The sequence below is a fragment of the Mustela nigripes genome, chromosome 2 (assembly GCF_022355385.1).
Source record: "Mustela nigripes isolate SB6536 chromosome 2, MUSNIG.SB6536, whole genome shotgun sequence".
Taxonomy (NCBI): Eukaryota; Metazoa; Chordata; class Mammalia; order Carnivora; family Mustelidae; genus Mustela; species Mustela nigripes.
In genome coordinates, this window is record NC_081558.1 from 170798213 (window position 1) to 170820156 (window position 21944).

Consider the following 21944-nt stretch of genomic DNA (forward strand, 5'->3'; position numbering starts at 1 on the left):
TCACAATCCTGCTAGACAGGAGTCTCCCTTGGCTTACAAATGTTCTAAATCTCACTAACAAAGACAATTGATAGCAGGATTGTGAGCTCTGCAAGTTAACCATTTGCTTATTGTTCATGGCAGTCAGGGCTGCCTGAGGGATGCTACACTTATGGAGGGGAAAGGGTGAAGAGGGGGTGCAAGGCGCCAGCTTTTGCTTTGTCCTCAGCCAGCCTCCTGCTCCCTCATCACTGGTGACTGATATTCTAGGCAGCTTGGGATGCTAGATGCCGACTACACACACCTTTTACCGGTCTCTTGGGATGTATAGAAAAAAACAAGAATGCCAGCCTTTTAACCCACAAATCTTAGAGGGGTTGGGGAAACCTGGAAGTCTTGATTGTGTCTGTGCTTTCTGTTTCAATAGGCTTCCTGAGTCTTCTGTGCACTAAACTTGAGGAGAATCCCCCAAAGTGTCCTGCTTTTTAATAAGAATTTCATGTCATGCAAGTTAGCTGCTTCCTGGCCCAAGAGAGTCTTGCTTTGTTGTCTTCTGCTGAAAAGGAGCAACATGTCTTTTGTTGTGTACTTGTGATGTTGATCTCCCATGCCACGTCATGCCCTCTGAAACTATACCTTCACATTTTAATAGCTATGTGAAGCTTTTCCTGGGGGAGCCAGCTATTTCCATGAAAGGCATCAGTTGCCTTGTGCACACTGTGTTATGAGTATGCTTCCCATGATTAAGTGTGAGAGCCACAATGTCAAATCCTGCCTCAAGGAGTTGCTGACTGGATTCTTCTTTATTTTAGTTCTCAGCGAAAGGACGCCGGAAATCCTGCAAACTATTCTAATACCTAGGTTTGAATTGCCCCTGAGCACTCTAGGTAAAAATTACTCAACATTGCAGCTTGTTATTGCCTTGGAAGTTTTATTCATGCTTTAAAGAAATCCTTAGGCATATTCATTCAAATTTATCTCCTCATAAGAAAGAAGGGACACATGGTTTCTAGAACAATAAGATCCCTAACATCAAGCCTTTAACCGTTATATTTTACAATTTAGGATCCTACAGAATCTATATGACAAATAATTTGGTGTTTTTTCTTTTTGGTGGTCACATTCTGATATTCTATTTGATTCTTTTTATTCGATGGACTTTTTTTTTTTAGTTCAGATGTGTTTGCTGCTTGATTTGAGTTAAAATGAAATATATGATTTGAGTTAAGATGAAATATATGTAAGAGCACACATACGCAGGACTAAAGAAATTAAGACAGTAGTTAGGGTGAAAAGAAGAACACAAATTCCTCCAATTTAGTAGCTTGATTATAAAAAATAGAAATAGAAGCACTACTATAGAATCCAGCATCAAAACCACAAGAGTAAGAAATACTACTAACAATGAGTAATTTGCTTTTTTGTGTTTGTTTTTCTGTTTTTGCAAGCTTGAGATTTTGAAAAATCTCTTTTCTCTTACTTGTACCTCAGGTTATAACATTTGTTATGTGTTTCATTGCAGCTCCGAAAAGGCTTCCAGAATTTCCTCAGGCAAACACACCCTTCCCCTTTGAGAAGCCTGAGGGCACTCTGGGTAATAGCAGCACTTTAAAGCTGGCATTAAGATAGGGGTAGTGATGGCTTAATTAACTCAGCCAAACAAGGGGTTGATTTAAAAACAAACAGAAAAAAAAAGTCTGTTTGTCTCATTACATTTTCTACAAATACAGTAACAATCATCAGTATATTAATTTTATACCGGTTTGGGGTTTATCCTAAAAAAATGCTGAAAGTGTGACACTGAACTCTGGTCTCTCTCTTTTTTTTTAAAGATTTATTTCAGTGAAAGAGAGAGTGCCTGTGTGATTTGCATGCGCACAGGGTGGGGGGAGGGTGGAGAGGCGAGGAAGAGGGAGAAGGAAACTCAAACAGGAGGCACTGAGTGGGGAAGCTTGAGGAAGAGCGGGATCTCAGGACCCTGAGATCAGGCCGGAGCCAAAACCAGGAGTTGGGTGCTTAACTGACTGCGCCACCCAGGCACCCCCCAAATCTGGTCTCTTTCTGATCACTCATCAAATGATCTCTGGATAGATGCATATTGATTTCTTGATATAAAATAAATTTGGATTGGATTAGCACTTGTCTTTATTGCAAGCTTCTGGTAGCCACTTAACCACACCAACAACCTATTTCTGTCCCTTTCTCTTCTCCAAACAAAACAAGACAAAACAAAAACAAAGAAACCTCAGTGAATTCCATTTCTTTTTGCTGTAGCTTCAAGTGGAAAGCCATGGATTGTGCCTACAAGTAAAACATCAGAAGATTCCAAACTTCTCTCACCTCGAACTGGTAATTTTATTCTTTGTTAAATAATAGATTGGACCAACAATTGAATAACTGCTCTTGTATTTATTTTTATAGATTCCCTAGTTGATTATCAAAATACTTGTAGTAAATGGTAAAGCTATAATCCATTCTTGATACTTAGAACAATGTCATGTTTTTCTCGATGCAAACACATAATAGTTTTATCTTTGTTTTAAAAATCTGTATTTTGGTGTCTGGATAGATAATTGGAAGTGTGGCTAGAAGATGAACTGTGAATTGGCTCATGGATATTCTAGAGACATCTTTTATGACATTGAGAACAGTATCAAAAATAGCATATCATGGGTCTGAATTAGTATTATCAGCATAATGTTTCACATTATTGTGAGCTGATTACAGCTCACAAAGCAAAGTAAACTAGATGAACTCTTAGTTCATTTCATCTCTCAGCTTTTGGGTTATTAACATTGAGGGCATAGGGTCAGTTAACCCTAACCCTAACCCTTGAGATTTTTCCCTTCCTAGGTTTTTTGGTGTCTATAATTATTCAAGAGTGAACTGACCAAAATCTCCTCAAGGAAACCATTTATGAAGTGTTGATGCCTAGGACATGAACTATATATAAAACCTGAATCGAACCAAGCTTTGGGTAGTGAGGAGATATGTTGGGAAGTGAGGATTGTAAGGCTCCAAAGAGACAAAGATTGAGGAGATTAAAGATCTTAATAAAGGAAAGGTTCCTTTTGCCTTCGATTCCAGAAAAGGAATATTCTGGTCTTGCTCTGACAGAGTATGAATAGTGGCTAATGCTGCAGGAAGCACTTGCACTATCCAGTTACCTCTCTACGGCCAGAGCAACCTTGGGCTGCCAGAGAGCTTGCAAATATTGACTGCCAACCCCCTTTTGGATGAAGTGTTGAGGCTTGTCATGAGCTGTAGCAGTTCAGTAGGTAATGATTTCAGGCATGAGCATTGGCTCTAGAAACTTCCTGGCCTTCCCTCACAACATTTAAATTTTATCCTTCTGCTACTTAGTATGATCCTTAGACCAGAAACATTGGCATCCCTGGGACTTTGTTAAAAAGGCAGAATCTTGGGGTCTACTCCAAATCTTTTGAATCAGGATCTGCTTTTTTAACAAGATTTCCAGGTAATTGGTATGATCAGTAAAGTTTGAGAAGCACTACCTTATCACTAGTCAATACTATTTCACACAGTGTAGGCAAGAATCACCAAATGTGGTCAATTATAGTGTGAGAGTCTTCCGGTCAGTATAAGATTAGTTTCTCAAAGTAGGTGATTAGGTAGCTCTTGTTTCTACTAATGCCCACAATGCCTCTATCTCTTATATAAAGGTTCTGTGACATCTTCTTTCATGTTAAATTTCAAATTAAAACTTATTTTAATTTGAATTAAATTGAAATTTAATATTGTGATTGGATATATTGATGTATTCATACCATCCTTCCATTCAGTGCAGCCTTTCCTGTTTCTTGTGATTGATTTTGTGTGAATTTATACATGTACTAAGTTTCTATTTCCTATTTCGTTTCAGTGTATATAATTACTTTACTTTCTGTTTACTCACCATAGTTTCCTAATGCGATTATTTTTGAAATTAAGAAGAGAAGTAGAGATAGTATTGGAAGGCTGGTCCATAAAACCATTGGTCCCATTCTTAGTTGTATCCTTTGAAGAAATGATATATTGTAGCTGGTATGAACGAACAAAATGAAAACTTTTAGCTTTCTCTGTTGGGATACAGTGCACCTATTCTTACTGTATCAATTCCCACTGGCCAACGACCCCTAGAATCACACATGTTTTTGAACAAAGTTAGGTGTTTTACTCATTGCAACAATAGGGAATGCAGAACATGAGAAATAGTGGGATCTCTTGGTAAGAGGGTGCTAGAAAGGACTTATTGTATAGGATGTGGAAGGAATGACTCTGGAATGGCTGCTGCCAAAAAGTGGGAGTAATTCTATAACTGAATATCTTAATCCTTAACTAGAAGTGAAGAACAGAGTGTAGCAAAGTTGTGCTTGGTAAATTCATATTAACCAGAATGTGGGGACAGAAATTTTTGTGTTCATGCATTTGTGTTCAACACAATCACAGGGTGGTATGGATTTCATCTTGATCCGTCTTGGTCGCCACGTGGTTTTGTGTGAAGTTGGTATCCATACCAACTGTTGATGCTCAGCAGAACACCGCAGCCTAGCTGTGCGTGCCAGGTCAGCTCCTGGATGCCAGGAACTGCTTTTCTCTTTATCAGCCATTAAGTGTGATTTATCAACACCTCTTATAAAACTCCTTTTGCTTCAGCACTTGCTTGATTTGTGTTTTCCACATTTAGTTCATATTTTGTATCAAATCATCAGAATGCATGCTTTCAAAAAGATGTCAATGTTACTTTTGGATATAAAAAGCTGTATGGAAATTCTAACTTGCACGCTGATTATTGAAATCCCTAGATCATTTCAATAGTTGATGAAAGAAAGAGTAGGACAGGGTATTTGGCATTTAGAGTATCCCAGAAAATCTGAGAAGTGTAGTCATCAAACATACTCTTCCCCATGTTCAGCTTATTTGCCCTAATCTTTCATTAGTGCTGCATTTTGTGATCTTATTATTTGGAATTCTATTTTGTATTAAGCCCTCTCTAGAGTATGTTTAAGTAGTATTGATTGATTTTTTTTAATTCCCTTGGCAAATCCAATTTATCTTAAAGTTTAGAAAGGAGATGATTTTAAAAACTGCTTTATAATTATACACCACAATATATACTTCTTTAAAGATTTTTTAAAAGATTTTGTTTATTTGAGAGAGAGAGAGAGAGAGAGAGAGATTGTGCATGAATGGGGGAGGAACAGAAGAGGAGGAATAAGCAGATTCTGTGATGAGTGAGGATCCCTCAATCCTGAGATCATGACCTGAACCAAAAAGAAGAGTTAGACACTTAACCAAATGAGCCACCCAGGTGTCCCTGGAATATATACTTCTTAAAATAAGTTCTATGTTAAAAGGAAGTTGGCTACATTTTAGAAATACTGAAGTGCTTGTTACAATGGTTCAGAAAAGTACATTTTTCTGATGATGCAATAGAATAGTCTTAAGTTCTATTGGTAAGTGACCAGTTGACTTTGATTTCTGTGTTACTCTAGAGTGAGTTCTAGAGAAGCTCTCAGTAGCTTCCACTCATCACAAAGAATTATGCATTTGCTTGCATGTGCATGTACTTGTTGGGTTTATCTCTTCACTGGAATAATATAGTCTTGTATTTGGACAAATTAGTATTTGTTTTCTATTAAGAGATTCAAAGGGTTGTATGTATACCATCACATTGATCCTCCCAAGTCCATGGAAGTAAAGGGAGCTATCATTTTCTTTTAAGGAGGTTAAGTGAGAGGCTTGTCCCTGAATGGGTAGAGGAGCAAAACAAGATCCTCATTCATTTCTTTCCCAAGCTTCTCTTTAACAAAGCATTCCAAGTTAAGAGTGAAACAATGTCATACAGTTTGCTTTGAAATTTTTTGTTGAACAGCTTCCCAACAGAGTTAATTAAATGTTATTAGGTCCAGGTGCCTTCTAGAATTTTAAGAAACATTAAGTGGTCTGTGGGAAAGGTTGGCCAGTTTCTGAAGTTCAATCTTATTGCAAATGTGATCACTAATCTTTGAACTACAGAGTGAGACAAAGCTGGATTAATAACTGACTCAACTGTCTAGCGGTTATGTGACTATAGACAAGTGATTTAACCTCTTAGAGCCTCAGTTTCCATATATACATTTTTCATTGGATTGTTATGTCTTAGAACTAATGTTTAAAAAGAAATAGTGTGTAAATCACTAAATCGAATTCACAGATTCACACTACATGAGAGATGCCCTATAATCTTTTCCTTAATACAATGGACTCTTGGAACAAATGCATCCTCTTCCCACCACACTGTCCATGCCAACCTTCCTGAATTGCTGCAGACATCCAATAGTAATAATACAATAATAACAAAGTACCAAAAAGAAATGAATGAAGGAAGAAGAAGGAAGAAAGAAAATAAAAAGACTCTGAGCTCACATATAATGATTCTTGAGTCTTCATTTCACTTGTTTGAATGTTTTTTTATGAGGAATGGAAAGGATATGTGCATTGTTATATAAAGAGACCCTGCTTCTCATGGAATGGTCCGATGTCCTATTCCCATGGCAAGAAAGTATCACATAGCCACACTGTTGTGTTAGAGTCACAGCCTGAATCATTCTATAAACTCTGAGACTCTTTCTAGACTCAGGGAGTAAAATGATGCATGTCCAACTAGTTGTGTTTTTCCATGGGCATCAGAGATGGGAGAAGCAGCATAAATGCTGTGTCTATATCATCCCACAGCTGGGGCACATGCATGATTTCTAACGACCTTTATATCATTGGAGGGGGAGGGTGGAAATCAGCTTTTCGTTTCTGGCTTCATAATGTCATCAGTGTTAAGCCTCTTTAACTTCCTTGATCATCTCCTTAAAAAGACTTAGTCCCAGGAGAGATTTAAAGCCCAATTCAAACAAAGAAAATGGTTTCTTTTTATAACCCAAGATGAGTTGACATGTTTACTTTCATCCTCAGGAAATTCTCCTGCCTGTTCTTTCCCCAGCATATCCAGACTAAATGATTTTTCCCTCCAAATGTACTTTGAATGAGTGCTAAGATGACTCCTTCTTCTGACATAATTTCTTCCCCTTGAACAACAAACAGTTCTCTTTAGAGGCTCGCCCTTGACAAGAGAGTCCAAACTGGAAACAGTCAGCCTCAGTCTCTTCATTTGAATCCACTTTGGGAATCCACTAATTATTTTCTGTACTTTGTAGAACTTCAGTAAATTACAATATGCACTTCAGCTCTCAAAATCATTTAAAGACCTGAAAGCTGAATGACCAGCACCCCCTAGGAGTGGTATAATGGTTGGAATGTTGTGGCCACAGGTGGTTTGCTCAGAGTGGTTGAAAAGAGATGGAACTCTCTGCATTTGGACCCTACTGCCTCTATGTGAGGTGATGATGAGCACGGGATCTGGCCCACCCAGCTAGATGAAGCCCTAGAGAGGGAGGAAAGTAGGGATGAGTGGTGGTGTTGATGCTCTGAGAGTCAGAAAATGGGATTCAAGGGCAGCAGATGGTTTATAGATTTACTTTGAGATTTACAGCATCAGTGTTTGGTTTTGCTTCAGGAACATTTTCTTGTAGGCACTGTTTTCACAAATTTCAAGGCCAACCAGAGAGGTATTTTATTTTTCCACGAACTGAGGAAAGCATTATTTATTTATTTCAATGGTCCTGAGAACTCTGTGTGTGGTGTTCCTAAATGCTTTTCTCGTCTGGCTGTTTATTGATAGTACTATAGTATTTCCCATTGCTCCTTCATATATGTTCTTAGATTCTATTTCCATGGCAGGGGATGGCCACATAAGCATATGGCAGGTAATTAATTGTGTAGTAGAGGAAGAAATCTGTGTGTGCATGATGTGTATCATAAGATAATTAAAGGGGCCTATTCATTTATTTTCATTTGTCCCCACCAAGAACATAAACTACCCAACTGTCAAACCCACTGTTATTTGTTCACTATAATGGCCATCTTGCAGGTCAACTCTATTCTGTTAATTAATAGAATGATTATTTCTTTTAATTTTATTGAATCTCTACCATATATAAGACTCTTGGGCAAAATAAACCTTGGGGTGCCTAATGAGCATGACTGAGGTAATCCCTGTCCTAATGAGATCTTTCATCTAAGAATTTGTTTAAAAAGGAAAGTCTTCACATAGTTACCAATATTCATGGAATTTGAATAAAATACATTGATAAATTCTTGGTAATTGGAAATGCCTTATCTGTGTGCCATCATGTTTCCAGAGCAATACCAGAGCATTTTTATGATAGAATTTGCATCTAATCGGTTTTTAAAAACTAAAGCAACCAACAACACATAATCTAGCAGTGTGGTTTTAGAAAGTTGTGAGCAAATAAGAAAATGGTACTATGCCTTATTTTATACCACTGCTTTTTCGCAAAAATACAAAAGTAAAATTTGATTATTAGCCATTACTTTTTCTTTTTAAAGAAAGTTAATAATTGCTTTTTTTCGGGGCACCTGGGTGGTTCAGTGGGTTAAAGCCTCTGCCTGCAGCTCAGGTCATGATCCCAGAGTCCTGGGATTGAGCCCCGCTGAGCATCAGGCTCTCTGCTCAACGGGGAGCCTGCTTTCCCCCCACCCCCGCCTGCCTCTCTGCCTCCTTATGATCTCTGTCTGTCAAATATATAAATAAAATCTTTAAAAAATAATAATAATTTCTCTTTCTAACCTTTGAATTGAACTACCTATTTTACTTGCATTAGATTGGTTCTGCAACTTTTGGTCCAATTTCTGTTCTGTGAATGCAAGATGAGAGAATCTGCTTAATGTCACATAGGAGCATTTCATCCCCTGAAGTAAACATTGGTGATGGAAGGTGTTTGCCTAATGCATCATAGCATGTAGAGTGTCCAACAAATAGAAAGGTTTACTTTGAACTCTTATCTATCTATCACTTTCATAGCTAGAGTAGCATTGTAAAAAGCCAGGGATGTCTAACCCTTTCATACATTTTATTCTGGTACAGAAATACATGTATAGTAATTTTGGAAGGCAGCTATGCTCACCACTATACCACCAACGCAGACCGTATACGAATTTTATAACAAAATCAAGAACTGTTGATTTTTAGGGAACTCCATTTCTGACACTGTTCTTTCCTCAAACATCTATACTCCAAAGTCATAAGAACATGTTCATCCCATGAGCCAAGCAAGATGATAGTATGTCTCTCAAAGCTGCCCAAAGAGCATAAAACTACTAGCAAGCGGTGTCTGTGAATAGTTAGCTCTCTTGTTCTTTACTTACTCAACTCTCAGGAACTCCAGAAATGGAAATAGCAGGCACCAAGCCTCCTGGCAGATGTGTTATTTTCGTCTTAAGTATATTTGAAAAAATGTTTGGAAGTTAGAGGTCCCTGACATTTGGGAAGTTCCCAACATGAGCCACAATGGCCATTGGATGCTGGAAAGAGGGTTTCTTTCTCTACTATACACCTTCTAGGAATAACATGAGGGAAGATGGCTGCCTGGCTTGGAACCTCCAGAATGAAAGTAGAAAGAGGGCAAATAAATACCTCTTGGGACAAAAAGTACAGAATCAAAGAAAGCTGGTTCAGTGTTACCAGATAATAGGGGAAATGTGGACTTCATGTAATAGACAGTTGCCTTTTTCAAAAGCAAGCAGCAATATAAATAAAAGTCAAACTATTTAGTCATAATTTCTGGTATGAGAAATTGAAATACAAGTTGGTAAAGTTTTCCAAACTTGTTTAGAATCAGATAGAGCTGACTTTGCTAGATCCATGACTTGAAATTGGCTGAAAGCAAGCCTCAGATCAACAACTGCCAGCACTTTTTATCCTTTAAAAGGTCAGTCATTCTTGGGGTGCCTGGGTGACTCAGCCAGTTAAGCAGCTGCCTTTGGCTCAGGTCACGATTCTGGAGTGCTGGGGAGCCTGCTTCTCCCTCTCCCCCTGTACCACCCCCCACTCATGCCCTCTTTCTGTCAAATAAATAAATCTTCAAAAAAAAAAAAAAGTCATTTGTTCTTATCTGACCCTTTAAAATTGTAGCTAAACACAAGAAAACCTTGCATCACAATGTAATAGAACTTTTCTTAGAACGTTTGCATGACTCATAATGTTCTTTCCATTTTTTGAAGATTTTGCAAAGGAGTAGATTCCCCTTCACAAAATGAAATCTGTTTCCTGCTTCTTTCGTGTGTGGTGCAGTATGGATGGCCTCTCTGTCTTAGAGTGTGTCCCACAGTGTGATATTATCATTCTTAAACCTTCTACTAGCACTGGTTCAAAATCACTACAATGTCACTGAACTACAAGTTAACTACTGAGTAAATTTTCCTGTGAGTTTCCATATCGCCGTTCTGAATGGGGAAGGAAAGTAACATCTACCTCATAACAATTAATGCTTTGTGTACACCTCTCATTCTCTTAGTGACAGCTCTTTGTGCAGAAAATAGAGCATTTTTATTTTGATGCTGTTCTTGCTTACAGATTCTGTGCTTACATGGACATGAAGTGTATCCCTTTGTTAGAATCAACTGTTATTTTTAAGGTCACCCTGCTCGCTTTATTTTACGTAGTGTGTGAACTTGATCCTGAAATGCACCTAGTCTGTAGAAGAACTACAAGAAATATAGAAAGAAAGCTGCTTCTAGGTAAAGAGGCAAGAGGTGTGGTGCACGAGGAAAAGGCCGGGTCTTAACTCGGCTCTTTCTGGCCCTGTTAATGGGATGGAAAATATGCTGAGCTTGACAGTCCCAGTGTGGGACCACCTGCAAATGTCTTCACCACTGTGAATGTCAACTTTGTTGTCTAGGAAATGGAGAAACACCCCATTAACTAGAAAGTGAGGATGATGCCTACCTCATCTGTTTCTCAGGGATGTTGGGAGGGTTAAATAAGCCTATCGGTGAGAAACTGCTATGCAAATTGAAAAGTGTGGTCCCAACATAAGATTCCATGATGGTAACTTTCACTAGGTAGAAAGACCAAGCAGTAGACTCAGTGCAAAAAGCTTTAATGTGACCGCTTTTTCCTTCTTTGGAAATCTCTCCTCAAATTGCTTCTGGCTCATATATGTTTATACTCCTTGAAGCTCTTTGATTTAGAGCTGGTATCACTTCATTATAAATACATAGCACCATGCACACATCACCCTTGAGACCACTGTCCAGGTTCACTGGGGAAAAGCCTTTAGTTTGGGGCAGGGGTGGGGGCCAGTGAGGAAGACTGGAGGCAAGTCTCAGTGATTATGCATTAGTGACAAGACAAGTAGCCCAGAGCTAAAACTCACTCGCGTCTACATGAGACTCCCTTGTTACCAGCATTAAATTATGTCATGAAATCTTTTAAAATTCATCAAAATTAACATCTTCTCTTTTGTTTTACCTTTTCTTTTTAAAAGCCACTTATGATGTTTTCTCAAGCCCTGCGACATCAGATGAGCCTGAAATGTCAGAACCCCACACAGGTATATCCAGCTTCTCAGGGCTTTCTTTGGATGCCAGACCATTCTGACAGCACTATACCTAGTTCCCGCTTTAATTTTGCAGAGGGAGGAAGCACACTCTTCGGAGCTCTGCAGGGGAATGTGGCAGTCTCGGTCTGGGCGATGTATCCCACCCATTTCTCTGTTGAGCCATTATCTCTTTATCACCATCAGCAATAAGCTCTGCCCCGTGTGGGAGATGCAGATAGATTTGGTTGCTACTGAGCCAAAGTCATGAAATGGCCCTATTGCTCTATTATCAATATCATTCCAAAAAAGTTTCAGATTCTTAGAGAGTTTTCTGTAGAGCAGTGATTCTCAAATGCGGAAGACTTCTCTAGGCATTTGGCAACAGCCAAAGATATTGTTCATCGTCACAACTGGGGAAGGTGGTACTGACACCTAGTGGAGGGAGACCAGGGATACTGCCAAACTCCTGCAAATATACAGGACAGCCTCCCTACACAACCCCCCCACCCCCAACAAGGAATTATCCAGTCCTAAAGAGCTATGGTGCTGAGGTGAGAAATCCTGTTCTAGAGCCATCATGTCATTCATTTGTCTGTGGAAGTCCAGTTGGGTCTAATCTTTGACATTCCTTTACTGATCCTTCTACAAATGAATTTAACTCAATCTAACAGTTCCTTCTAGCAAGTGTTCATTAAGCATCTACTAAACTAGGTACTGTGAGAGATTCGGAGTAAATAGGACTGGTCTCTGCTAGACATAGCTATATATCTGATTTGTTTTGTATATTTAGCCTCATGATAGCATTTTTTTGTGCCATGATAAAGGTAAATAATTTTGAATAGCAGCAGAAAATAAGGGGGAAAAATGAAATAGAATGCTGAGTGAATTCAGCTAGTAGTTCAGAAACAAAAGTGAGAAATCAGAAAAACCAGTTGAAAACAAGTTAAATATATGCAACATTGCTTTTATCATGGTTTTTATTTAAAGTATGTATGCTTTTTAAAAGTGAGTTTCTCTTCCGCTCCTAATGAATCACTAGTTTAAAAATGTTGGTCCACTCTCTTTCAACTGTTTTTGATACTTTTTCCCATATGAGACATAATTCATTACTCATAAATTTGTATTTTATTCTTGGGGCCTTCTGCTTTTATAAATGTTGACATTTATTCCAACAGCAACAAGTGATCCATTTCTGGATTCTGTCCCACCTAAAACTTCTAGAACTCTTGAACAGCCAAGGGCAACACTGGGTAATGTTTTTAACAGAAAAATCCTACTTTGTTTTCCATCAAAAGAAAATCCATGTGAATGCCATTCTTCCAAATGACCATTTCATCCCATCACATCTAATCATTTATTTCATTTTTACTTCTGAATGTATTTTTTTTTCTTGTAATGCAGGCATCTTATGTTGCATTTGGGGCATTCTTTCTCTCTCTCGAACTATAATAGATCATTTTTTTTTTTTCCATCCTTAAAGGAATGAAAAGCTTTGAAAATTGCATGGACCTCTTCATCATCCATATCATTCCATCTCATTCATGTGTTTGTGGCCTGTATCACCTCTCTTCCTTGCATTGACCCTGCCCGGGGTCTGCCACTGAAAAATGGTCATTCTGATCTTTTCTCTTCTTTAAATCATTATTTCATCCACCAGCTTTCAAGACTATATGCATTTTTCATTCTTAGTCATGTACGTGTAGCATGTGCTTTGCAAGACCATCTAAAAGCATGTTAAACTCCGAAAAAAACTCATTTTAACGGGAATTACTTGGTGGGTGGGGTGTTTGTATTTTCAGCTCCAAGTGAAACACCATTTGTTCCTCAAAAATTGGAAATTTTCACAAGTCCTGAAATGCCACCTACAACACCTGGTAACTAATGACATTTTTATGGTTGTGTACTTTGAAAGAACAGATAAAGTATCAAGAAAAGAATCAGTTTTGTTGGATTTCCAAAGTATTTTCATAGTGAACATTCCCTTTCATTCTCTGTCATGAAATTCTTCCAAAAACTGGGTTATCTGTAGGACTGCCTTGTGATAATTCTCAAAGGATTTCCATAATCTTGGTGTCCATGTATTTAAAGAATTATTTTCTTTCTGTATTCCTTTACACTTTGCTTATCAGAATGTTGCAATGGAATTACAGATGATAATTGTTTTATAATATATTTCTTCTATGTAGCCCAAATCAATACCACCTGGTCAGAGTATTTTTCTCAACGTAGTTTAAATATAAAGAGCACCATGTAGGTTCTGCAATGAGGAAAGATGGGTAAGAGTAGTAACACAGTCTATATGCTATTATAGAAAATTATTTGAATAATGAAGTTCATTAACTCTTGCTGAGGTTAGTCATGAGCTACAGAATTAAAGCAGTTCTGAACTTCCATTCTCTAAATCCCAAATGTTTGTGTTTCTCCTCTATTGTTCAGTAAGTTATCTTTTGAGTTCTTAATTCTACCTTGTGTTCTTAAATCCCTTAAGAGTGCCCACTTCCCAGTACATTTAGCTCAACAATGTACCTTTGGTTTTTATATGGACAGTTAATTCATCTTGGCCCCAAAACACCACATTTATTGAGCCCCTACTGTGTATAAAGCATAGTGCTGGGCATTCTGGAGATACAAAGAAATAAAAAGTAGTTCTTTTATTCAAGAAGTTTACGAATTTACAGTTATACCCTGATTGGTCCCTGCAAAATATTATTTATCAAAGGTATATTAAATCTTGTTTCAGCTGCCCAGCAAACTACGTCTATCCCTTCTACACCTAAACGACGCATCAGGCCCAAAACACCAAGAACCAAACCTGGTAAATAACTGCCTCTTTAACCTCTCAGGATATTTAATTCCAAATAGAGAATGTCCATCTCCTTATCATAAAAAGAGGTTATGTGATTCTATAGATTAAATGTCTATGGGTCTTTACGAAATTTGAAATTAAGTGAAGATGAATAAATCAAAATAACAGAAATCAATTTTCAATACTACATAATTTAAAATTATTTCAGTGATGTTCTTACATGTGAATTTTGGTATAAACCCAGAAGCAGGTACTAATGTCACTGTGTTAGAAAGTAAGATTTATAGTGAAATTTTTTTCCTTGGTATGTATGTATATTTAGGTGTTTATTAGGCTGACAGTTCTTGTTTTGTGTGCCAGCAGTATTTTCAGCTTTGAACTGGGGCTGTGGCTCACAGGAGAGACCATGACTCCCTCTGTCCAATTGCTTATCCTCTTAGAGAGATCATACAGCATAAAGAGTGAGAATCAACATGAAACTATACAATCTGCTTATGGGGCTATAATACTTGTGTGGAAGCTCAGAAAAAAGAAAGAGTTGAGGATGTAAGTCTCAAAATATGTGTAGGGTTCAGACAAATTTGAAGGTGGAGGGAACAACATAAGCATACATTATGGCACAGAATTTGCATGGTACGGCTAGCTTCCCTGGAGGTAATATTTTTCATTGTCAGATAACACACTCAGAATTATGCTCAACAAATCAAGTTTTTGCCTATTCCATGGTAGAATAAATACAGTTTTTTTATAGCATTTACTACTATGACTGAACTTATAAATTCTTTCCCAAAACTTGTACTCACTGTATTTGTAAACACTGACAGCTAAATATGGCAGGATTTCAAAAGGGTCATTCGGTTCTTCTTGGGATGATATCTTTTTATTGCCTCTAGGAATCTTAATTTTTTTTTTTTTCCTTTCCATCACCAGAAAGAACCACAAGTCCTGGAACAGTTACACCTAAAATTCCTAAAATCCCTGAATCTACACAGACAACACTGGGTAATAATATGTCCTTGGTAGATGGGTTACTTCATTTTGACATGAAAATTCAATGCCTTAGCTTTTGTGTAATGTCTCAGTCTCTGTTCTAATTAGATCATTTTAACACTACTGAGAATCTCATAAAGTATAACAGCTTGGTGGCTTTTGTGATTTTCAATAGTTGGTCTCATAGCCAGCACATGTGAATTCAGCATCCATCTATTATCCTGTACCTTGGAAAGCTGGCAAACCACTGCTGCCTTCTCTTCTTCCATCCGCCATTGTATGTGAAATGTAGTCTTAGACACAGTCCTCCATTTTTTTTTTTTTTTTTTTTTTTAGGGAGGCCCTCAAGTTCAAATTCAGACTTCTTTGGAGGAATAGTACTCTCTTATGATGTTAGTAGAATTTCTTTGTACTATAGACCATGGCATTTTACCTATCAATGATTATTCATATTAAAACATGCCTAAAGTCTTGAATATGGCTGAGAAATATGAAGTAAGGGTACAAAATTATTATACTGATTTTTTTTAAACAATGGATTAGAATAATTTTCTTTGTGTAGTTATTGTGGCTATTTGTAACAATACTGTTTCTGTTCAAATATACTCTTGAAATGCTTTTTCTGAATCAGATGCAAATTTATGACTGTTTCCTGTTAAATACTTGTCTGTGAAATATTCTTTCAATGGAATATTTCCAAAAAACGTCTAAGATGATGGGTTCATTTCCCTTAAAGTATAGGTTTTCCTTTTGATGTTTTAGACACTGAAATGCTTAAATAATGATTTGTCAATTATTTTCTTTACTTTTCCAGCTCCCAGTAAAACACCATTTATTTCTTTGAAACCTAAAATTCCTCTCACCCCAGAAGAGACATCCACCAAACCTGGTAATTACCCAAACCTTTTTTTTTTTTTTTTTTGAAATTTCAAAAGTAGGATTAAAAAATTATTTCATGTCACTCTTTGGAGTAAGAACTTCTGATTTGTATTTTGTTATTTGATACAATTTTTCCACGGAAAGTGCAAAAATGAAATGCAATGATCTCATTATAACCAGCCCCTCTGATATTATCATAGTGTTGCCCTGAGCTTTTGGGTGGACCATTCTGTTCATAACCATCACAGAGAAAATACAGAAATAGAGTGATGGGGGTGATTGAGGACTCCCTTGTCTAGGACTACGAAATAATTTCCAATACCAGAGTGGACTGGAATTCTGATCACACTGAACAGTAGCTTTTCAGCCTGAAAGGGGGGAAGTGTTTCCATCCCCTAAAAACTCTGCCCTTGTTTTAAGACTTCTCATTCTCCAGCTGCAAGATTGGAAAGGATGGGATTTTCCCAATGCTCCCTGATTTACTTTCTGAAATGAAGCTGATTTCTGAATACTGACTTTTGTTTATTTCTCAGGCGTAATAATGGTGTTTTGCTGAAGAGAAGAAGGCTCTTTTGCAGGGCAAGATTATTGCATTTGTGTAATTAATAACAGAGATATTCCCCTGCCTTTAGATGGAAGGACATACTGAATGACCAAGTTTTCTTTTTTTTTTCTTTCTTTCTTTTCTTTTTTTTTTTTTTTCTGTTTATTCAGAGTCTATACAGCCATTTAAGCCTTGACTTCTAGGAATCCCCTTATACTCAGGAAGTCTGTCAATGCAAATCATTTTCCTCCAAATTTTAAACTTATCTTCAGGGTTTTTCTCACTGTCACATTCTATGGATTTTTCACTAATGGGTGTTCACTAAGTATGATCATTAAAACAAACAATTTTCTACATAAATGGACATGATTTATTTTTTTGCAGTGAAATGGGCAAGGAAGAAAAATGTAACTGCTCAGAAAAAAGAATTCTCAAGACTCCCTTTAAAGAGGCAGTGAGATTTACAGGTGTAGGTGTCAGACTAGAGGAAATTAGGGATTAGGCAAAAGGAGTGTAGTTGATGCTGTGACCATGGGTGAGGTTTCCAAGTCAGAGAAATGGAATGAAGTTTCACTCTTACCCAGAGGGCTTATTTGGAGAAGGAAGTATAGCTAATGAAACTCAAGAGCTCTAACAGTTTAAATCAAAGAACTTCGACAGCTATATGAGAGAAGGGCTTAATGTACATTTGTTTAAAAATCATGCTTAGAGGGCTTTGGAATTAGGTTATAGCTATTATGCTGTACTTTGGAGAGAAGGTTATTATCTAGCAGATTGAAAAATATTACCGTGTGTTTAGACCACCAAATTTAAATAAATGTCTCTCCAATCTAAGTATTTCTGTTATTACAAGATAAAAATTTGAAAAGACAAAAAAAGCCTTTGGATGTTCTTAAGAGTTTAAACTAGTTAGTTACATTAGTAATTTCATTGGTTTCTAAAGAAAGATTTATAAGAAATTCACTCATACAAGTAAGGGGAGAGGATGGGTTCTTATTCTAAGCTCTTCGAGCAAAGAGACTTCTTTGATTCGACGTTTTCTTTTAACATGTGGCAAATTATTTGGAAGCCAATGAGTTTTATATTCCTCTGATCTACCTTCTGATTCTACCTTCTGATCACCTAAGAAAAGCCATGCTTTCCCCCCTCATATCAAGTATTAGACTTCGGAATCTGCACCTACATATGCATCCACTTAAGTTGACCACCAGTGGTCTGAGCCAACACAAAGTAATGGATCTCTGCAAAACGGTGCTTGGGTTCTAGCTTTTTAAAATGTATTTATTTTTACTTGAGGGCAGGCCACCATTATAGTTCTGTGGAAGATTTCTGTCACTAGCCAAGGTTCAGGAGAGCAAATAAACCACCAAAACCTTTTTTATTTGAGTGATTCATTGCCTTCCCCAGCCCTCTCCTCACATGCTGCTATTTTTCCATCTCACTTTCCCTGAAAATTGCTTGCTTTTCCTTTGGTTTTCCTTTGTGGTTACACTAATGAGTAAAAACCCACATTGGGTTTGGCTTGTTTTATAAGCATAATCCACCGCTTTCTTGAAAATCCCACCATGTACCATGTCCCAACTTGTCTGCCTCATCCAGCGAGAAATGCTTCCTTCACAGTTAATCTTTAAGATGGTGGTGACATTTGGCTCTTCAGGCTTTTAACAGACTGGAAAGAGAGAGAGAGAGAGAGACCTCCAATTATAGGGTTGTTTTTTTTTTACACAGTTCTCTGACACAGGGGATAGAAGTATAAATTTTTCTCATTGTTAGTCACAAATCTGGAAGCCAGGTGTATTTTTCTTTTGTGTTGAGGTGAGTGGTATAGTTATTTGCATGCCACTTAACATTTTTATTCCTTTGCCCATAATACCTTAAAATTGTTAATTAGAGGAAATCTTGTCAGAAGATGTACTTGCTTTTAATAAACCCTGACATTAGTATTTCTAGGTACAGGTGAATTAGATGCTTAATTGAGGGCCTCCATACCTATTTGGTTTCCATTTCAGTGAGGAACTCAAAAATACAGATTTTTGTTTATAAAATTCATAAGACCACATTCTTTAATCTTTGTAAATTCTAAAAGATGCTACAAGTAGCAAATTTTACTTTTTCACAGTTAAGAAGGCAACTTGGTAGAAATTAAGACATGAATTACATCCTCAAAATTTCAAAAAGAATTTTTGTTTCCCATTTTCAGATATGGACTTTTTTGATAGTTACTATATTTAATGCATTAATGTACTACTTACTTAGCCTATCTCCTGTAGAATCTGAGACACCCAGACTCCTCCCACTCTCTCTCTCTTTTTCTCTCTCTTTCTCTCTTACACACACACACACACACACACAGAAACACACAGAAACACAATTTTTGCCTAGCTATGTGTACTTTAGTCTGATATATCACTTCGGCTTTGCAGTTTATCTGTTTTTACCTATTTCTGGCTAAGTTCTTGAGAAATGAAAAAAAAATTTTTTTTTTTTGGTTACAGACATGCTAATGAACAATGCCACCTTTTATAACACCTTGTATCTATTATACATTGCTTTCAGAATAAATGAAAATTCTCTACCTGCAAAATATTTTGCTATATGTTCTATATTTTAGATACTAAAGAGTCTCTATCTACTTCTCCAAATCCTTCCACAGCCCCTAGTCCAGAAACATCATCCTGGTAAATGTAGTCTAAAAAATATAACTGACAAAATGATGTAATTTCTTTTAAGCTGGTTGGTGGGTGCCATGTTAATTACTTTTTCTGTAGGAAAAAAATGACAAAGAATCTTCACTTTTTTCTGTCTTGGAGATTGAGTTCCTTTTTTTTTTTTTTTTTTTTTTAAAAAAAAAAATTTTTTTTTGTTCTATAGAATAAGAAATCTATTGGATAATTTTTTTTTTTAAGGCCAAATACTCTTTTTTTTTTTTAAGATTTTATTTATTTGACAGACAGAGATCACAAGTAGGCAGAGAGGAAGGCAGAGAGAGAGGAAGGGAAGCAGGTTCCCCGCTGAGCAGAGAGCCCAATGTGGGGCTTGATCCCAGGCCCCTGGGATCATGACCTGAGCCAAAGGCAGAGGCTTTAACCCACTGAGCCACCCAGGCACCCCTTGGATAATCTTTTTAAAAGCACAGATATTGTAACCAAACTATATTCAGCACAAAGTATCATTTACTTACTACCAATTTGAAAAACATTGGAAGGATTGTTATCTTTCAGAATATTTAAATGATATTGTTATTTAATTTGTTCAGTGTTTGATGAAATCTGAGATTACTTTTTGACTTCTTTGATTTGCTAACCAGAATGAAATAAATTTCATATGTAAACCAATTTGCTCACCAGTAATAAATACTAGTAAATATGAGGAACTATATGAACCATCAAGACCCTTTTTACCTTTTTAGACCATATATTCAATTCCACTTTTTTTTTTTTTTTTTTTTTTTAAGAATATCAGATCCAGCCAGGCTGAAATATCACCCAAAACTAACAGATCTCAGACCTGGCTATAGGTCTGTTAGGTCTTTTTCCTCTTCCTACTTCCTTGGACAAATCTGACCATCCTAATTAAAAACAAATTGGCAGGTGATGGGACACTCTGGCCAGCTTTGGAGAGGCTACCCTGACCTTGCTTTAAAGCTGTATCTCCTCAGGCACTAGGAAAAATCTTCAGAATATTAGGTAGTGGAGAAAATAGCTGAAAATCAACAAAAACCAGAATTCTCAATTTTTACTTTTATTGTGGTTTGTGGAAAGGATGTGGAATGATCTTTAGTGTAATAAGCCATAGAACCCGATTTTTCACCAGTGAGAGAACAGCTTTGAGAGTAAAGGACATTTAATTTTTCTGTCTTTAAATGGTGATCTTTAGCATCGGCTTTGATAATAATTATTTTATTGCAGCCCCAGAACCTCAGACTCTACCACCATCACAGTCAACTCTAGTCAACCACCAATTACAGTCAACACAGTCAACTCTTATTAATGAAATTTCCTTTGATGAGTGAAGAAGAAACCTCTTCCTTAGGACCCTTTATGTTCAATTTTGTCCTTACCTTGGGCTTTTTAAAAATTTGTCCTTCAGATCTTCATTTCAGCCATGTGGTCAGATGATACACTCTTTGTTTTTGCTTAACTAAGCAGAGGCTCTAGAAGCCGTGCTGATTTTGATTGAACACATGCTCTGTCATCCTCCTTATATTTGAGGATTATATTTGTCCCAAGCTTGTTTTAACCTAGTTGTTTCCAGTGGAGGACCGTGGCTTCCCTCTTTTTGTAGACATTTTTGTGTTTTCACATTCAGAGGTGTTTCTCTTATTTTCAAAACTCTGACATTCACAGATTTTCTTGAAAAGTAGTAGGATCTTTCCAGATCTAAATATCCTGATGTGTCACTGGGCAATTCATTAAGGGAAATAGAAAAACTAACCCCAATATTTATAGCTTTTTCTTCAGAAGAGCAAGAAATGTGTTCTGCTGGTGCCATCCTGGCCAATTACGCATATTTTCCTTCATAACACAAGCTGTTGGTCACTTTAGGGCATTCATGTCTTCCTGAGAACCATGCCTTCGTTTGTTTTTTTCCATTTCTTCTTCCAAACTTAACTGACAAGACTACTTTTTTTTTTTCATTTTGTCTAAAAACACAGGAATCTATTTGAATAAAAAAGGACTATCTCACATGGATTAAAGTTTCACTGTTTATATATAATCACTCAACTTGGTAATTAGAAATCAAGGATTTTTCATATCTAAAGGTTTTATCATTTTTCCTTTGATTTTGATTCCTTCCTGATGGTTTTCATGCACTCCTAGCACCTGGAACTCTGGAAACAAAACCTTCAACATTAGGTAATGCAGTTATTGGAGCAAGTGAGCTTTGTTTCCTCTTTTCCTGTCTGTTGGTATCTTTAGTAACAGGCTCACATTAACAGATTCATCCAGTGATATCCCTTTGTGTATCTGTGTTCTTTGTTCTTACTTGCAGAGAAAAAAAATTCTTTAGTTTTATAAACTGTATCTCATTTTTAGAAAGCATTCCTTGAAATAATTTCTGAATTCAAAACCTTTTTATACATGCTGTTAACTTGTAAAGTTTTTAATGCTAAATTAAAAATTTCTTTTTTTTTTTTAATTTTTTATTTTTGATAAACATATATTTTTATCCCCAGGGGTACAGGTCTGTGAATCACCAGGTTTACACATTTCACAGCACTCACCAAATCACATACCCTCCCCAATGTCCATAATCCCACCCCCTTCTCCCAAACCCCCTCCCCCCGGCAACCCTCAGTTTGTTTTGTGAG

General features: G+C 36.9%; 1 protein-coding gene across 16 annotated transcripts in view; it reads left to right on the forward strand.

Annotated features, from left to right (window-relative positions):
- Positions 1–21944, forward strand: part of ABI3BP (ABI family member 3 binding protein) — a 252672-nt gene that overhangs the window by 124379 nt on the left and 106349 nt on the right. For 12 of the 16 annotated variants that reach the window (XM_059392066.1, XM_059392067.1, XM_059392070.1 and 9 more), the window contains exons 12-20: positions 792–866; positions 1502–1573; positions 2254–2328; positions 11361–11426; positions 12590–12664; positions 13214–13288; positions 14155–14229; positions 15151–15222; positions 16025–16099. In XM_059392066.1, coding sequence (XP_059248049.1) covers positions 792–866; positions 1502–1573; positions 2254–2328; positions 11361–11426; positions 12590–12664; positions 13214–13288; positions 14155–14229; positions 15151–15222; positions 16025–16099 — 660 coding nt within the window. The remainder of the gene's footprint in view (positions 1–791; positions 867–1501; positions 1574–2253; positions 2329–11360; positions 11427–12589; positions 12665–13213; positions 13289–14154; positions 14230–15150; positions 15223–16024; positions 16100–21944) is intronic. The other 4 variants (XM_059392074.1, XM_059392082.1, XM_059392081.1 and 1 more) reach the window with 2 other exon arrangements.